At 38.9% G+C, this 18,308-nt stretch overlaps 2 protein-coding genes across 3 annotated transcripts; one reads left to right on the top strand and one right to left on the bottom strand.

Annotated features, from left to right (window-relative positions):
- Window positions 1-7,466: 7,466 nt before the first annotated feature.
- On the top strand, window positions 7,467-10,197 carry cdc42ep5 (CDC42 effector protein (Rho GTPase binding) 5). 2 transcript variants are annotated; one of them, XM_074653473.1, is made up of 3 exons: window positions 7,467-7,627; window positions 8,375-9,261; window positions 9,409-10,197. In XM_074653473.1, exon 2 carries the CDS (start codon window positions 8,377-8,379, stop codon window positions 9,259-9,261), a length of 885 nt encoding a protein of 294 aa, XP_074509574.1. In that variant the 5' UTR covers window positions 7,467-7,627; window positions 8,375-8,376; the 3' UTR covers window positions 9,409-10,197. The 2 variants fall into 2 exon arrangements, with proteins under 2 accessions (XP_074509574.1, XP_074509573.1); XM_074653472.1 differs by having other exon boundaries at window positions 8,375-10,197.
- Window positions 10,198-10,316: 119 nt separating this feature from the next.
- Window positions 10,317-17,867, bottom strand: grwd1 (glutamate-rich WD repeat containing 1). The gene is made up of 7 exons (XM_074653471.1): window positions 17,571-17,867; window positions 17,349-17,466; window positions 14,411-14,573; window positions 14,095-14,305; window positions 12,809-12,954; window positions 11,957-12,148; window positions 10,317-10,901 (listed from the first exon to the last, which is right to left on the bottom strand). The coding sequence occupies exons 1-7, from the start codon at window positions 17,791-17,793 to the stop codon at window positions 10,593-10,595; spliced, it is 1,362 nt and encodes a 453-aa protein (XP_074509572.1). The 5' UTR covers window positions 17,794-17,867; the 3' UTR covers window positions 10,317-10,592.
- Window positions 17,868-18,308: the final 441 nt, after the last annotated feature.

The following is an 18,308-nucleotide window of genomic DNA, read 5'->3' as shown; positions in this document are numbered from 1 at the left end:
TATTACAAGAATAAAGTCGTAACTTTACGATAAAAAAAACTCATAAAATTATGAGAATAAAGTCGTAATATTACAAGAATAAAGTTATAAATTTAGGAGAAAAAAAGTCGGAATATTACAAGAATAAAATTTTAATATTAAGTGTGTTTTTTTCTGCCCAGAGTTCATCCTCTCAGGCAGAGCTTACTCCCTCAGTAGCCTTCACCTTCTGTACCTTCTGTACCTTCTGTACCGCCCCCTAAAGGCTCCACCAATCACATGCCTGTTTTAAAGTCCCATATTGTAAAATTTTAAGATTTTCATGTCTTTTTTTTTATAAAGCAGGTTTAAGTGCTATATTACAACGGAGTATTATAGCCACATTGAGGGGGGGGGGGGGAAATCGGAGATTTCGAGAATAAAGTAATAATATTACAAGAATAAAGTCGTAACTTTACGAGAAAAAAGTCGTAAAATTACGAGAATAAAGTGGTAATATTAAGAGAATAAAGTCATAAATTTAGGAGAAAAAAAGTCATAATATTACGAGAATAAAATTGTAATATTAAGTGTGGGGTTTTTTTGCCCAGAGTTCATCCTCTCAGGCAGATCTTACTCCCTCAGTAGCCTTCACCTTCTGTACCTTCTGTACCGCCCCCTACAGGCTCCACCAATCACATGCCTGTTTTAAAGGTCCCATACTGTAAAATTTTTGATTTTCATGTCTTTTTTTACTATAAAAAAGGTTTAAGTGCTATATTACGGTGGTGCCTTCAAATGGGGTCGTGTTTACCGTGTTCACGAGAAGACTCCATATGAACGCCGCCCTGAAGTCGTATCCACGACCTTGTGAGTGTAAAGTTTCTGAAAGCTCGAGTTCACGAGTTTCAGAAATGGCGCAGACCATGCAAGTAAATTTTTCGGTACATAATAAGTGAATATATTGTAATTTAAGTTGTATATTGTAATTCTTCGTAATTTTATAATATGTCTGTGGAAAATGTTGAGGTTCCCAACATCCTCATCTTTTTACTTTGTCATTGCCTTTCTATTTGATGCATTGTGTTACCCACCTGCTAGTTTGTTAATTGTTAGCTTCTGTGGCTCTAGACACTGACAGTAACATTAATATTGCTGTTGCTTTGCAGCTGTGTTGTCTTAATCACTTGAACGCCAAGCATATTGTGTACACGACTTCCCATGTTGTAAACACGAGATCACGAGTTTCATTTGAAGGAACCAATAGTTACAGAAATCTTGACAGCTTGTTGCAAGGGCACAGTTTCTGAATGGGCTGTGTGTGTTTCTCCATGGATTTAATGTTTGGATACTTTCACAGTATTTATATAGTACAACGAAGTATTAGGGCCACATTGAGGGGAAAAAAAATCTGAGATTTTGAGAATAAAGTCAGAATATTACGAGAATAAAGTTGTAATATTAAGTGTGGGTTTTTTGCCCAGAGTTAATCCTCTCAGGCAAAGCTTACTCCCTCAGTAGCCTTCACCTTCTGTACCTTCTGTACCGCCCCCTACAGGCTCCACCAATCACATGCCTGTTTTAAAGGTCCCATACTGTAAACATTTTAGATTTTCATGCCTTTTTTATCATAAAGCAGGTTTAAGTTATATATTATGACCGAGTATTAGAGCCACATTGAGGAAGAAAAAAAAATCGGAGATTTAGAGAATAAAGTCATAATATTACGAGAAAAAATCGTAAAATTATGAGAATAAATTCGTAATATTACGAGAATAAAGTCATAAATTTAGGAGAATAAAGTTGTAATATTAAGAGAGGTTTTTTGGGTATATCCTCTGAGGCAAAGCTCACTCCCTCGGTAGCCCTCACCTTCTGTATCGCCCCCTACAGGCTCCACTAATCAAATGCCTACTTTAAAGGTCCCATACTGTAAAATATTTGATTTTCATGTCTTTTTTTAATACAAAGCAGGTTTAAGTGCATTTAAGAGTATTAGAGCCACATTGAGGGGAAAAAAAAAATCTGAGATTACGAGAATAAAATCAGAATATTGTAAGGTTTAGAAGTTCCATCCATCCATCTGCAACCGCTTATCCCGTTAGGGGTCGCGGGGGGGGGCTGGAGCCGATCCCAGCCGACATTGGGCGAAGGCGGGGTACACCCTGGACAGGTCGCCAGTCCATCACAGGGCTGACACATAGAGACAGACAACCATTCACACCTACGGGCAATTTAGAGTCAACAATTAACCTAGGTTTAGAAGTTAATTTATATATTTGAGTTAAGTTACTAAAAATATATTAACAATGTTTACACAGTTAAATATTTACATATTTATGTCTACAAGATTATTATTTACATAATGTTCAAATATTTACGGCAGCATCTTTGAAATAGTTATAATAATATCTTGAATCTGCCTGTAAGCATCTCCCTGACATTTACCTTAGTCCAGGTCCTTCTGGTCTCTGATTGGTTAGTTCTATGACATGTGAGTTGGAAACAAGGAAGTATCGTTGTTGTTGTTGTGAAACTGATGAAGTGGGAAGAACAGTAAAGTGGCTGCTTAAAAGGTTATCCGTCTCCATCCTGCATGTTTATTCTCCTAAAGAGTGATCCACCACCACACAACGAACCTCACGTTACAATATTACGAGAATAAAGTTGTAATATTTATTTATTTATTTTTATTTATATATTTGCACATATATAAAACTGCACAAAATCCAGTCAATGAAAGAAAAAAACAAGAAATGTGTCAGGAGAGGTCAAGAAGCCACAGGCTTATACAAAGGACCTCCCGCAACCCCAGGAAAAAAAAACAATAACAAAAAAAGGAAGAAAGATCTAAACTAACATCATTTAAAAAATACAACAAAAGTTAAACAACAACAAGAAGTACACAAAATGTGCAGAAAAACCCTAACCAAACAGTGGAAAACAATCCAATAAAAACAATGAAATACATACAAAAAACAGTAGGGGAGAGTGGGGTAAGATGAGCCAATTTTTACTTATGCTGTCCTCGAGGTTAGGAAAAATAAGACAGAAGCAGAATGAAAACTTGAACCTTAAATTCAGGATCTCTCCTATCAAATGAAATGATCAGCATGCATCTATCACAAAGCTGTCTGGAAAAAATGACCTTCCCAAAACAAGTGCTCCTGTGGCTCAACTTGCCCCAGGTAAGGGGTAAGTTGATCCGAGTCAATGGGTAAGTTGAGCCATCGTGGGGTAAACTGAACATCTGAGTTTTTAAGTTTAAACCTCAGCATAAGTGTGTTAACAAACAGTTTCACAGTTATGAACTTGTGAGAACAAACCACCTGTGAGTTTCAAGACCATTGAACAATCAAAATATCATTCAATATTCGACAATATTCCAGTCGTCAAGGTTGCAGTGAAATATGAACTGTTGCTCCCTCCTTGCAGTTCCTCCAGCCTTTTGAGGTTGAGGTAGCTCCTTCAGCACATCACTCAGTGGAAAAGATGCCTCATCCTTTTCCTTGAATACAAAGGTGGGCTTCTCACGTCAAGTGTTCCCCCGGATTCTTCTGAGAAATCTTGCACTCACTTCGTTGCCCTCCAGGCTCTCAACCAAGCCAATGTAATGGTAGCTTCTGCCTTTGGATACAAAGTTTACTATGACAAAGTCACCAACTGACAGATCTGAGATGTCTGATTTACTTCTCTCATCATTAGAACTCTCATGCTCAGAAGTGTCATCAAATGGGATGGCAACACACTCTCAGAACTGCTGTACGCTGTGATTTTTGTCTTGGTCTTTGCCTACCTGCTAAACCCTGCTCTTTCCAGTTGTTGGGGACAGGAAGGTTGTTCTTTCTGCCAATTCCAATGCCAGTTCACAGCATTTCTTTGGAGTAAGGCCGTGGAACTGTTCAGCCAGCTTCTTGATATGGTCTGCAAGCTCCTTCTCTACCTCCTCTGTGAGGACCCTCTTTGCCTCTGCTGTTCCACTATAACCAACTGTTTTAACTTCCTTTATCTCCCTCTTCTATAAAGGTTAACACATAAAAAAATCAAACCAAGTTGTGTAACACTCAACAGTAATACCATTTTATACATCAGAGAATTAATTTGGTTAATTTATGGTGGGGTAAGTTGAGCCAGTGGCTCGGAATAATAGTAGAATATTAGTGAGCCAGTGGCTCAACTTACCCCATAGCCTTTGGCTCACTTTGCCCCATAGCTACCATTTTGGAAAAAATGGCCCAGTTTAGCAATTCAGGCTAATCTTTAGTGAAGGGATTAACATGGTGTTATATCTTAGTAAATCACCAACGTGTATAATATATTTTTTTAGACCTGGATAAATTTGCTTTGACCTAACATTCATTATTCCTGACATGCAGAAAATTTACTTTGATAGGGAAAAAACTGTTTTTGGTGTAAAAAAGTACTTACTACTTCTCCCATGTGCTTAACTCCATCACAGCAAGATAGAAATGATGGGTACTTCCTGAATTTATGGTCACATGACAAAACATAATCACAGTTGCCAAGATACAGGGGGTGGGTCAACTTACCCACTGGCTCATTTTACCCCACTCTCCCCTACAGAAGAAAAAAAAGAAAATGTATCTAAACATATCAAAAGATAATTAGACATCATGATTTAAATGTGATGATAATTTACTTTTAAAATGTAAAACGTCTGTAGATCTCTCCTAAATTCACCAAAAGTTAGCATTAGATAATGCCTTATTTGCACTGTTCAAAATGTAATTTTACAATAAAGGCTGTTTTCCTAAAGTTATGTTTTTCTCAGACTCTGAGTCAGAAATCTCCACTTCAGTAGCACTAACACAATTTACAGTTTCATTCCTCTCTATAGTCTAAAGGTTTTTACAGAGGGGTTTGTTCATATATCATTCATAGCCTGAGTTATATAACATTTTATTCCAAAAAACATGGCGAAAATGATTTTTACAGTATTTTCTGATTTATGAGATACAAGAGATATCTGAATTTACCTCTTTAAAAACCGTTGACTCTTTGACTAAATGAAACAAGAATTTTGAACCCAGGTTTATCCAATAGTCACATTTCTGTTCTGCAAATTAGCACATATTTTATAACATAATGCTCCATTTGCATATTTAAACATACATTTTCACAAAAATTGTAATAAAAGAAATACTTGTCTTAATGTAAGTTATCAACTGGGGAAGTTTCATGATATCTGTTAGGAAAGAATTACCTGGACTGTTGTAATGGTGCTGTAAGTGAAACAGTCATACTGACACAAATAATGAAATAATAATGTCACCTTATCATAATGGTGTTTAGAGGAGAGATCCAATTCATTCTTTGCTTTCTGTCGCCACTGAACAATTATCAAATGATGTACATGCACACATATCCAGAAGCTACCTAATCTATACTCACCATGTAATTATTATGGTTCCCCACAATAAAGACATTTCATACATACCTGCTCACATGAGCGTTTCAAGAGATACAATCATCATTTTTTTCTTTGAAGAGAGTTGTACTGCCTTTTAATACTGATGTAGGTTACTATAAAATAAATAAAACACTGTATTTAGTGTAATTTCCAGTCCATTTCTCACAGTGAATGATATCATGCGCCTGCTGAATGAATAATTCGTTACCATTGTTGTTTTGTCGGCAACATCATCACACAAATATGCTGAGCATTTGTGACAAGATCTCACAGACAATGAGTCACTACCCAGCACCATTGTGTGAATACCTGGGGTTTGGTAATGCCTGTGTTTCTTTAACCCATGAGAGGAAGCTGGACAATATGGACTCTTAAATAGCACCTCTACTCCACTCCTGTTGTTGATCCAAATTCAGGTTTTCTCCTGTCGTTTTTTTAAAGAGGATTCCTTTGGTTGTGTGAGTGAATGAATGTGGGATTGAATATGTGAGTTAATTATGCACCAGCCTGACAAAAATATGCCGTTGACAGCTAAGTGGTGGGGAAAATGTTAGAACTTCACTGACTGCATTCCATCAGTTAAAACCTTCATAATAATTTCAGTGTGAAATGAAATGTGTCTGGTATACTAAAGCATTGAGCACAACCGTAGCCTGAATTAAAAAAAAATATTTATATATAATATATTTTTCTGATTGGATTTTTAGATTAGATTTTGGATTTAGGAGTAGGAAGAAGTGATTACTTGTCAAGTATATATATATATATATAACTTAATGTAATAAGTTAGTAATAATAAAGATCCTTTTTAAAATAAATAAATAAATAATAATAAAAAAAATAATAATAAATAAATAAATAAATAAAAGACATCAAATTAAAGCTGACATCATGACAGTTACAATTTGATACTTTTTAACTGGACATTTATACACATAACCCTCAATCACATCGACTTCCAGTTATCTACATACATCCTGTTGCTTAAGTAATAAACTATGGCTCACAATTAGAGTTTGACATAACCTTAAATAAAAATATGCTCTGTATAGAGGCAGTCTGTTAGTCTAGTTTCTATTCAATAACAGTAATAATAGTAATAATAAAAACTAAAATAAAAAGACATAAAGTATGTATATGATAAATATGATGTACTGGATTTCGATAAATAAAATAAATAAAATAAATAAAATAAATAAAATAAATAAAATAAATAAATAAAATAAATAAAATAAATAAAATAAATAAAATAAATAAAATAAATAAAATAAATAAAATAAATACATTTAATTAAATTAAAGCTGACATCCTGACAGTTACAATATGATACTTTTTAACTGGATATTTATACACATCTACATACATCCTGTTGCTTAAGTAATAAACTATGGCTCACAATTAGAGTATGACATAACCGTAAATACAAATCTGCTCTGTGTAGAGGCAGTCTGTTAGTCTAGTTTCTATTTAATAACAGTAATAATAGTAATAAAAAGAAAAAGAAAAGAAAAAGACATAACGTATGTATATGATAAATATGATGTACTGGGTTTCGGACCCCAGGAGGACTAGCTGATGCCATTGGCATCAGCTAATGGGGATCCTTTTTTTAAATAAATAAAAAAATAAAAAAATAAATACAAAATAATAAATAAAAAAATAAATACATAAATAAATAAATGAATAATTAAATAAAGAAATAAAAAATAAAAAATAAGAAAATAAATAAAAAAATATATTTTTTAAATCAAATAAAAGACATATAATTAAAGCTGACATCATGACAGTTACTTATTAATTAACTTGTTAATTTGATACTTTTTAACTGGATATTTATACACATAACCCTCAATCACATCAACTTCCAGTCATCTACATACATCCTGTTGCTTGATTAATAAACTATGGCTCACAATTATAACCTAACCTTAAATAAAGATCTGCTCTGTGTAGGCAGAGGCAGTCTGTTAGTGTCGTTTCTATTTAATAACGTCTGGTAAAGTCGACATGATACTTTGATATCCAGCTTCTCCACATTACACCGTCGCGTCACTTCCTCAGCCCATGATGCCCATCCCTTTGGAAAAAAAAAAAAAGAAAAAGAAAATTCACACAGACAAACGACGGCGAGAAAAAGAGCGAGGGAAAAGTGGAGAGGGAAGCAAAAGTCAAAAAGCCAGATGAAAAAGTTTGATCCTGAGGAGCGAGCCAACCAAAGACCTGAATATTCTCTGTAAAGTAAGTTTTCATTACTTTGAATGTGTCGCTGAAGAGTCTCAGTCTGATCTATTGATCAGTGAGTTTGATCAGAACCTCACTGCTTTGTCAATACGTGTAACCCTCGGGTGCTCTTGGTTTAGGTATATATATTTAACCAATATAATATACCATTTATTTTAATTATCATAGTAAGTGTTGAGTGTTGGGGTCAGGCCTGTGAGCCCCCTCCCCTCACAAGTCTAACTCACACACATGCACAGAAAAACTTCTCTAATGTATGATGTTGATAAAGAAACTGCCATTAAGGTGGAGCCTGTAATATAAAAAGTATGAGGCAATATTGGCTTCCACTTTACCGTAATAATTATTAACCTTTATTATGCTGGAATTGTAATGGCCATTAAAGTAGCACAGCTCAATGACTTTGGTTTTATAGATTTTTCTTTCTTTTTTTGGTAGAGAAAGTAACAGTCTTGTTTTTGTCCGCTGTACACCCCTAAGGCTAGAGAAAAGTATGTGCTAGCGTTGCATGAGTGTATTTCAAGTACAAGTCTCAGCATGGCCTTCACTCATTGGAGTCTCACAGTGTTGCACAACATGGTGAAGTGTTGACGCTGCCCTCCATGTCTTATCAGGACGACTGGAAGGGTTGCCAGCTTCCTGCACAGTTTTTTGTTTTTCTTTCATTTCAGGGTTGCTATCATATATAAATAAAGAGTTCTCTCCCTCTCCTTCTTCTTCTCCTCTTCCTCAATGTGTCTACAGTCATGCCACTGCACAAATCAACCCGGGCACCTCGCCTGGACCCGACCATGATCTCGGCCCCGTTGGGCGACTTTCGCCATACCATGCACATTGGGAGAGGAGGCGACGCCTTTGGGGACACCTCCTTCCTGTCCACTCTTGGCCCGAGCTCAGCCAGCCCTGATCCGGAGACGCCGCCGCCGCCGTCGCCGGCTGTTGACCCTCAGGTGGCGGCGTCCAACCACAGTGATCTTCACACAGACGCTCCAGGAAGCCCACAGGACAATGAGCTCCAGCACTCCGAGTCAGTTTCTTCGTTCGACTTGGATTTTGATCTAGGCCCGTCCATGCTGGGGGACGTTCTCGGGGTGATGGACGGTTTGGGGCTCGACTCCAACGAGGAGGACGTGTTCAATCCCAAAATTGGCGCCTCCTCAGTGGAAACGACGCAGGAAAGAGGGGCCGTGGAGATGTCTGTGAACATGCAGAACGAGCTGAACGGGAAGAACTTGGTTGGGTTGGATGAAGACCAGGTGGGAGACGGCAGGATACCAGATGGGAAGCCAAAAGGGCTGCGACCAAAAGTGCGATTCAGTGACAAACGAGAGGAGATAATTCGCCAAGCGTCCGAAGAGGAAGAGGGTCAAGGGTTTGACTTCCAGGATGAGGATCAGCTGGCGAGTCCAACGAGTGTAGTAGGTGGAGGTGAGATCACCAACCACAAAGTAGATTTGCCACCTAGTCCGGCCTCGTCACATAGCTCAGAGTATGAAGGAGTCACGCCGTTGGACAGGAGGAGGGTCGACAGCTGCCACTCAGAGACTGATTCAGAGGAGGAGGAGGAGGAGGAGGAGGAAGGACGGGGCTACACATTTGAAGATGAGTTTGATGATGAAATCGGTCTATAGGTACGGTTTCCCCTTTAAAGACACATCTTTGCTGTCAAGTAAATCAAGTATACTGTATTTTCCTTCACTCATCATTTCAGTATCATTTGAATGGGAGGCTTAAACAGAATGCAAACTGGATTTATTTCCTCTTACTTTTTTTTACAGTTTGACGATGTTGCTCAACTGGAAAAGACATTTCATGTTTTATCTGTGAGGGTAACAGATTTGTGTCATGGAGGTTATTACAGTGAAAGGTTTGTAGCACTTTGATTTATTTCACTGACCTGGAAGCTTTGCTATGAAACAGACTAAGTTAATGACGCTCACGTTGTTGATTTGTACTATTTCTTACCATCGGAAGCGCACACAACAGGTGTTTATTGAGCTTTATGTTATAGTGCCTTAAAGAGAGCTGTATTCTTACATTATTGTACCATGTGTGCTATATCAATGTCTTAATAATTATTTCTCATATTGCATGTTTACTACGATCTCCATGTCTTCTCTTGATGTTTAATGCATTTGACGAGCTTTACAAATGGTTCCCAGAGACATAAAGTTATTCTGTGTTTAGTTAATTACTGTGAATTTGTCACATTCCAAGTCTGACAGTGTGAGTTTCTCTGTTTAACACATCTGTTTTCATAGTGCAGTTATTTAGCATGTTTAAGTTACCAAAGCTTTTCTTTGGGCTGTGGGGCTGGAACTAATTTGATGCTAAGACAATCATGGGATTTAAATTGTAAATCAGGACCAGCGGTGTATTTTTGTACATGTTTTTATTTTATTTTTTGCTTGTATAGTTCTTTTATTTTGAACAAATATTTTATTTCATAATGCTGTAAAAGGGAGAAACCATTGTGCTCATCTGTTAAATGCTGGTTTAAACACATGTGTTATCCTGTGGATTACAGTGAAAACAATAAAACAATTATTGGGATTTTAAAATATTAATCATCGGCTATGACGTGTATTTTCTTTGGAAATGACATTCTGTGCTTTTCTCCACTATGAACAAAAAAAACAGAGTACACCCGTCTCTTTGAAAACAGTGAAGAAGGCAGAACCTAAAAAAAGTTTGAAACACTTTATTTTAAGAACAATGGAGAATGCCTAAAATAGTTTCCACATCTGTAAAACATACAGACTGAAAGTTCAATAGCAAAGATTATAACACCATATGGCGCCAGTAAATGTCAAAAAGAAGAATTATTACCTACACAGCTGAGTTATGTACATTATTACAGGCTCCTTAATGACATATTAGAGTTTGCTGCTCATTACACATTAAATGTGTACTACTCATGTAAATCTCTCTCAAACACACAAACACACACTACACACACACATTACACAGATATCGTCCTGAACACGTTGAATCCTGACAGAGCCGTTGAGATCATCACGCCAGGTATCTGCGGGTGCCAGTGGATCTCTTTGATCTCGGACTGTCCCTGGTGCAGGAACAACAGCTGGGGGGGTAAGTCCTTCACCCCCTCCACCCTGGCGCCCACGTCGCACGACTCAACAGACAGGTCCCACTGGCTGACGACGTCGTCCGCCCCCGAGGCGGCGAACACGCTCGAGTCCGCAGGGCTCCACTCCACAGACGTGATGGGAGCGCTGTGCTGCTTGAAGTTTGCCACGGGTCGCCCGGTCTGCAGGTTAGAGGTGGAATAAGAGGTGTGACGAGCTATTCATCCTGTACAGTGTTAATCCTAACACGAAGGTTTATAAATCTGTCTTGTCTGCTTTTTTGTCTCAACAAGATAATAACAGGGTGTATGCGTAAAATGCGAATTAAAAATGGATTCCCGTATTAGGAGGATGGTGACTGCGGTGATGATGACGCACTGTTGTGCAACAGGCACAAGATGGAACAAATGTTTTTAGTGAGGTGGGGCTGGTGAGTGAATATAAGCACTGTTTGTATTGTAACACTAATGGTGGTTTACTTTGTTGTGATGACGCCCACTGATCAAACAATAAAGATCTTCAATCCAAGTCATACATTAGCAAGTGATAACTGATAGCTGTACAATAGAGTGCTGCAGGAATCCTAAAACATGGAAATGAGTTAGCATTTAAGCACTTCTGGTTCCCTCGTCTCGAAGTCAATGGGTTTTTAGTTACATGCCTGAAATAAGGTCTGTGGTTAACACAAGCTGAAGACATTTTTTTGTTCTAGAATATATAGTAGGTCAGTAAATATCACACTCATGAATTTTTAACCCTTTATGTATCTTTAAAAAGGCGGTTGCTAACAAGTGGCTAAATGAGACTACTAAACGTCATCGCGGCGAACCCTAGACCGTCTTTAGCTGAGTGGTGGTGATTTGAAGTCATGCGACCGTGGTGTAGCTCCTTTATAGCCCTGACGTTGGCTTTTTACTTCTGGCTATTGCATTCACGCTTCAAAAATCATAAAAGTGGTGTTCATTTGTGGAGATTACCTTGCTGAACAAAACGTGTAAGTATCATAAACGTTTGTTTGCCACAGAGTTTATTTTCTGCAATAATCCAAAACCTAATGGAAAAATCCCATTGGCTTTTTGTCGAGGGAACCCAGTGCGATGCTAACTTCCTGGTTGGCCTACAAAAATACCTCATCCCTGAGGCGCTCTATGGTCAACTGAATTATCTTGTACGAGTTGAATGATTACTAATAAAGTTACTGATTTTAGATTTGCAAATTAAACTGTTGTTTTTTTACCTTAAACTGTCGAAGGTCCCAGACTTTCAGAAGCCCGTCGTCCCCTCCTGACAGGATGAATGGTTCGCTCCGGTTCCAGCTGATCACATTGATGTCAGATGTGTGAGCTTCGTTGGCTGAGAGCATTGAATTGGGCGGGGAGCGGATATCCCAGATACGAATAGACTGATCCACGGAGCAAGATGCAAAAACCTGCAGCAAACAAGACAGAACGCATCCTGAAATTTTAACCGTTGGATCAAATATACACAACACAAGACTTAATTGGTCTTTTACCAAACAGGGAACTCTATTGTATTTCTTGCAAAACAGTGTACACCCATAGAGGCATAAAGGTAACCACCCATGTGAGGCTGTAGGGTTCACATCCACATGCCAAAAACTAGTTTGTGTTTCTTAGTTACAACACCATGAAACATGTTGACTTTAAAAACACCATCTGTTAACACTGCAACTATGTGCCATCATTCATTCCAATCATTCATTCCCCTCAGCACACCCTGAGTTTCCATCTGAACACCTTTAAAGCACCGATGAGCTGTAAGATCAGTTTGACATTATTGAACTCTGTGGAGGAATTCATCCTCTGCATTTAAATCATCCTAAACATTTGGGATCAGTGGGGCTACTCCAGCTCTGAGGTCAACACAGTGGTCAGGGGGCATGTCATGAGGACACCTAACCTGCATGTCAAATCCCAGTATGCATGTCTAATACTTTGCATGTACGTATTTTTGGTTTTGGGAGGAAACCCACACAAACAGACAGATCCCAGACAGTGCCGCCCTCTAAAGCACCGTCTACGTTACCCTCAGTCTGACCCACTGCGTCACTGTTTTCCTACAAACGTACTGTAGCTTCCGTGGGCGACCACTGCAGATCCTCCACAGACTTGCTGTGGGAGCTGAAGGGTCGTTGGTCAATCTGCCACGAGGTACCTCCCTCTCTTGGCTCCCACACATGGATGTTCTTTTTGCAGTCTCCGCTGACAAGACGGCCTGATAATAAAGTACAAACAGAACACTTTAGCATCCCATCGGTGCTATTACACTTCCTCTTAGATCTCCCCAATGTACTGAACGCACTAATGTTGGCAGGTTTCAGATACTATGCAACTTTTAAATGGAAAGAGCTGCAAACTGCCTTCAAACTAGAGTCTTGCATTTCTCTTGGAGATTTTAAAGCTTTATTATCTGATGTTTTTTTTATGATTCTTGTAACCGTTTTTAATTCCTGTTTATAGTGTAGTTGTTTATGTTTTGTTGATTGTGTTCCTGGAAAGGAGATCTTTAAGACTGCCTGATTAAATAAAGATTAAATAAAATAAATAAACCCCATCCAATCAGAATTTTCACAGTTGTGTAAAACATGATGTATCTATGTTTTTAAAATCTGGGTAAAGTAAAAATAAATATATGTTCTGAGTTCTAAGAAAAATTCGTTATTAACCACCAAGCCAAATTTTAATGATTCAATAAAAAAAAAAACATGCAGAGTATATCAAATTAGGTTCCAAAATTGTGAAAAGATAAGCAGTATCTGCTCTGAAATGCTGGAGTCGTGTCCACTGTGCTTTTTTTAATCCTGAATGACTAATTTCCAAGAAACTTATGAGCACATCTTTTATTTTCCAACATGTAAAACGTTTTTTTAAACAAATCTCGGATTTCACTTTATCATGACTTTAGGAGGATGTCTGATAAATTCAAGATTAAAATATTTCATTCCAATCCCATTCTAGTAGTTCATGCATGCTCTTTTTGTTTTCATGGGCCATGTAAAGGAACTTTTTGTGTATTCTAGATGGGTCCGGAACCAAGTGTTTAAAAATGTTTGTAAATCTAAAACTTTACAGTCATTTATAAGCTGTTTTGCTGTAAAACAGCAAGCAAACACGGATGTTGTGAAAAGGACACAGAGGGAGAGACAATAAAGAGTGTGAGGGATTAAATCATACTTCACGTTCGGGTACAAACTGTTCTTCTCATGTTACTCACACACTACACAGTCGACCTAAGTGCAGTCAGGGACACATTTATACTTTTTAGGACACAACGTATGGTGGTCGGCCAAGACTCCCTAGAGTTTGTCTCTTTTTTCATCTGCAGCTTACCCTTGCAGGTAAAGGAGACACTCACCAGGTACTGTAGGTGACCAGTCAACAGCAAAGCCTTCAGCCATGTGTCCGGAGAAGCTGAAGAGAGCTGTGGCTTCCTTCTGCTGTTTGATGAAAGTTTCCATCGCAGCAGAACTGTGCACGGCTTCAAGCTGAGCTCGGAGGTCAAATATTTCTACCTGTCCCTTATCTGACCAGACGGCAGCCAACGACTGCTCGCCACGCCGGGTCACCTGGAAATTCAGACGCAAAATCAGTAATTAGGAACGTTAGACAAGTAAAGTTAATAATGGCTTAATTCATATACATGTCTGCCTGGGAATTGAAACATAACATACTCTGACTCTGTTGATCCCTCCATAGTGAGGCATCATGGCCAGTTCCATCTGTGGTTTCTTATCTTCATCCTCCTCATCGTCATCGCTTTCTTCATCACTGCTTTCTTCCCCCTCTTTGTCTTTCTCTGTTCCATGGAGGTTGTGCATGCGTATGACGATAAGTCTGCCAGAAAGTAAAATGATGCATTTAAGAAGACGTAGATAAGCAAACTACTTAAGAAATAAGTCTGTTATCTGTATTCAGGTGCTGAGTTTTATTATGAAACAAAATAGGCTGAACTTTTTTTAAAAATGTTTTCCATTAAACTTTAACTGAACCGTTGAAGGAAAATCCCCAGCTCTTTCACAGCTGTGTGGATGATGTCAAAACAGAACTGAAACTGTGCAAAACAAAACAAAAGCCCAATTGTACTGTGAATTATGCCTAGGTGCATACAGTTTCAAAACAATCTGCTGTTTAAACTTGTATATTTTTATTTCTACTGTTGCTACTTCCATACCATAATATGCTCTGCCGTGTGGGCTTTCCAGTTAATCTACCTTTAACGAAACAGTAGCTAAACCCTAATTGTATGTGTCTAGAGTTATACTGTCAGAGTTATACTGTCAGTGTTATATTGTCAGAGTTATATTGTCAGTGTTATCTTGTCGGTGCACTGTGTTTTAATCCTCACATGGCCAACTCAACAGTCGTGATATAAAACCATCTTCATGATGTGAACGCCTTCATTAACACGGGAATTAATCCCGTCTATTTATATGCAGTATTATATGCAACCAGTTTTATGTTCCTTCTGCAAAACTTTTGAACTCAACATACCTTGCTAATCTTGGGAGTGTTATCATGACTTTGTCCCTGTTACAGAAGGTACGGTCTTCTGTTTGAATGAGTCAAATAACAATCTATTTTATCAAATTGATTTGTCTCTTTGGCACATTCAAAAACTTTCTTCAGTTTCTTCCAAACATTGTTTTGTGTTGAACTTAAGACTTTTTTTTTATGATCATAGTTTATCCCCTCTCTGTTTAAAATGTCACAGAGAAGAAGGGAATTATATTCATCTTATTTGGCAATGTACATACATATCACGTTTTTGGAGCTGCATAGCTGGGGAGCTTAGTTGTATTTTCAAAATCAAAATTAAAAAAAGAGTCGGCCCTTTTTTTCGCTGGGTCTACCCTCTAAAGACGTGTCACTTCCCTCACTGAAATTTTAACTGCTGGATAAGTTATTGCTTTTGGCAAGAAAATGCATTTTGTTAAAATGGATCCAGGACACTCCTCCTTCTGTTACTCTGTGGTATAAAGAGATATATATAATGTTTTACCACATGAGTGGATCACCTCTGTGCTTAAAGGTAATGACCAGTCATTTCTGAACATTGGGAATCCACTCATGGACCATCTCCCTGCAGAAAGTGTTAATCTCTGGTCAACTGAACTGTCTTTCTTCTTACATGGAAACCTTCAGGACGGAGTATCGGTGCTTGAACTTATTGTCTGACTGATTTTATCTTATTTATTATTATTTTTCTCTATCTCTTGTTGTCATCTTGTTGTTGTCCTATTGTTGTGAGTGTGTTATGTTGCTTGTCTGCCTGTGTATGTACAGTAGGGCTGTCCCGAATAAGCTTTGGTAAGAATTATTCGAAGGTATTCGAGCTTCGCAGCGCGGCGCGGTGCAGCAGGCGGATACGTTCTTCTGTCTGTCCCCATCTCATCTCCTCATGTCCCCCGTTTCAGTGCCTGGGGCAGTGCTGCTGCAGCACTACTGTACACAGACGCACCTCTACACACAGCAGACAGCGGTATTGTTCTGAGAATAACTAATAATGATTAATGTTATTATTACTACATAGTTGTATTTTAAAGGAAAAACAACAACAAAGCATTCAAATACTGATTTGGAGATTGATTACCATGGCAGTGGTCGAAGCTTCGAAGCATTTGGGTCAGCCCTAACGTACAGTGTAATTTATAGTGTGCTGTACGTTGTTGTAGTTGTTCGAAAAACTAATAAAATAAAAAAACAGAGGAGCTCGTTTTGCGGCAGGCTGCTGCTCCCCAAGTGCTCCACAGACAGGCTCAGGAAATCGTTTGTCCCCTGAGCCATCAAACTGTACAACACCTCTCTAGGGAGGGAGGGGTGGGGACAAAGGAGGACGGTCTGCAGGACAGATAATAATGCACATAGTGCACTTTCATAGACTGAGCTACTGGAGTTACCCTGCACTATATTCATTTTTAACAGTCTCTTCTGCATTATATTCACTTTTTTAATAGTCCTGTATCACAGCTGTTACCCTGCACTATATTCACTTTTAAGAGTTTTCTTCATCTCCTTGTATTTTTATATCCGGTTTATTTTTTTGTACTTTGCACTACTAACTTTTTTACTGCCTTTTTACTAACATGTTTTGCACTATGGAACTGTGATGTTGGAGACTTGAATTTCCCTCGGGATCAATAAAGTTACTATCCATCTATCTATCTAAAATTGTTTGAGAAAAATACTTTTTTGTATGATTCTTTCTGTAGTCCCTCAAAACAAAACAAAAAGACATCACATCTCTTGAGAAACATTATGGATAACAATGTCAAATTGTTTGTTTATTTGCATTTTTTTCAATTTCTGTGCTATCTATGTTTTACATTTTCTCAAGTGTTTGTGTGTGTGTGCGCTTCATTGCCATTCTGTTGCTAGGGCAACAGCTTTGGTCCAAGTTGACTTCCTGTCATTGCAACAGGAAATACAAAAGGGCCCATTTAGAATGTTTATGTTGTCCAATTAATTCTAACTTCCTCCCTGTTGCCTGGTTACCATCACTGAAAAAGCTCCAAAGCCAGTGTGCTTTGATCAAAGTTCACTTAATTTAATAACTAACAGCAACAACCTTGAACACACAGTGCTTATAAAGGTTGCCCGGATGTTTTGTACCTGTTGCTCAGAGCCGTGTCCGCCTGAGTGCCCGCACAGAGCAGCATGGACAGAGGAAACTGCTCCCTGTTGTCTCCATCTCCATCTCTCAGGATGTCGAAGCTCAGACATGGAGCACCTGGACACGACACAAACAGTTAATACTGCACCTCCTGCGTGGTGACGACACTTATAAAGAGGTGTTACATCTAGCTGGTGACTCTTTTACAGGCTCCAACTTGCCTGTCTGACACTCGTGGTACATGCGGTACGCGGAGCGGTCCATCTCCAGCTCCTCCCCGGGCTTCAGCGGCTCTATCCCGGGCACGTACACCTTCTTCTCTTCTTCTCCGTCTGCTCCTTCCTCCTCCATGTCCACCCCTTCATCATCGTCGCTGCCGGGCTCGTCCATCTCCTCCATGTCGCGTCTTTCCTCGGCAAACGTGTCTTCCTCGGGCGCAGACATCTTGGCAGAGTCAGAGTTTGCTTACTTCCGGTATGTGGAGCGGCCACGTGGTTTAAAAAACAGCCCTCATGTGCTGTCACCACCCCTCCTCTTCCTCCTCTGCTGCCTCTCTTCCTCCCACCCTCTCCCTCTCTCTCTCCCTCTCTCTCTCTCTCTCTCTCTCCCCCCCACCCTCTCTCTCTCTCTCTCCCTGTCTCTTCCCCCCATTTACGGGAATTCAGCTGGCCTCTTTGGCGCTTGGCTCCCTGCTGCCAGGAAAAATCAGACTTGCAAATATTTGTCTCGGAAAGTGCCCAAACCCCAATGTTTGACCATAAATGTTACTCCGGCCTGATCATGGGAGTTAAGTGGATGTCCAAGGGTCGTCTGTCTAAACAATGCATGAATCATTTCCACAAATACCCCACACCTCACCTCCATACCATTATTGACACACAGTTGAAGTTACACTTGAACTGAATGGACTGTAATGCTGTGCAATATGCTGCCTTCCACTGTGTAATTGTCTGAAATAT

This window comes from Sebastes fasciatus, chromosome 12 (genome assembly GCF_043250625.1).
Source record: "Sebastes fasciatus isolate fSebFas1 chromosome 12, fSebFas1.pri, whole genome shotgun sequence".
Classification (NCBI taxonomy): Eukaryota; Metazoa; Chordata; class Actinopteri; order Perciformes; family Sebastidae; genus Sebastes; species Sebastes fasciatus.
This window is presented reverse-complemented; position numbering and strand designations above follow the sequence as displayed.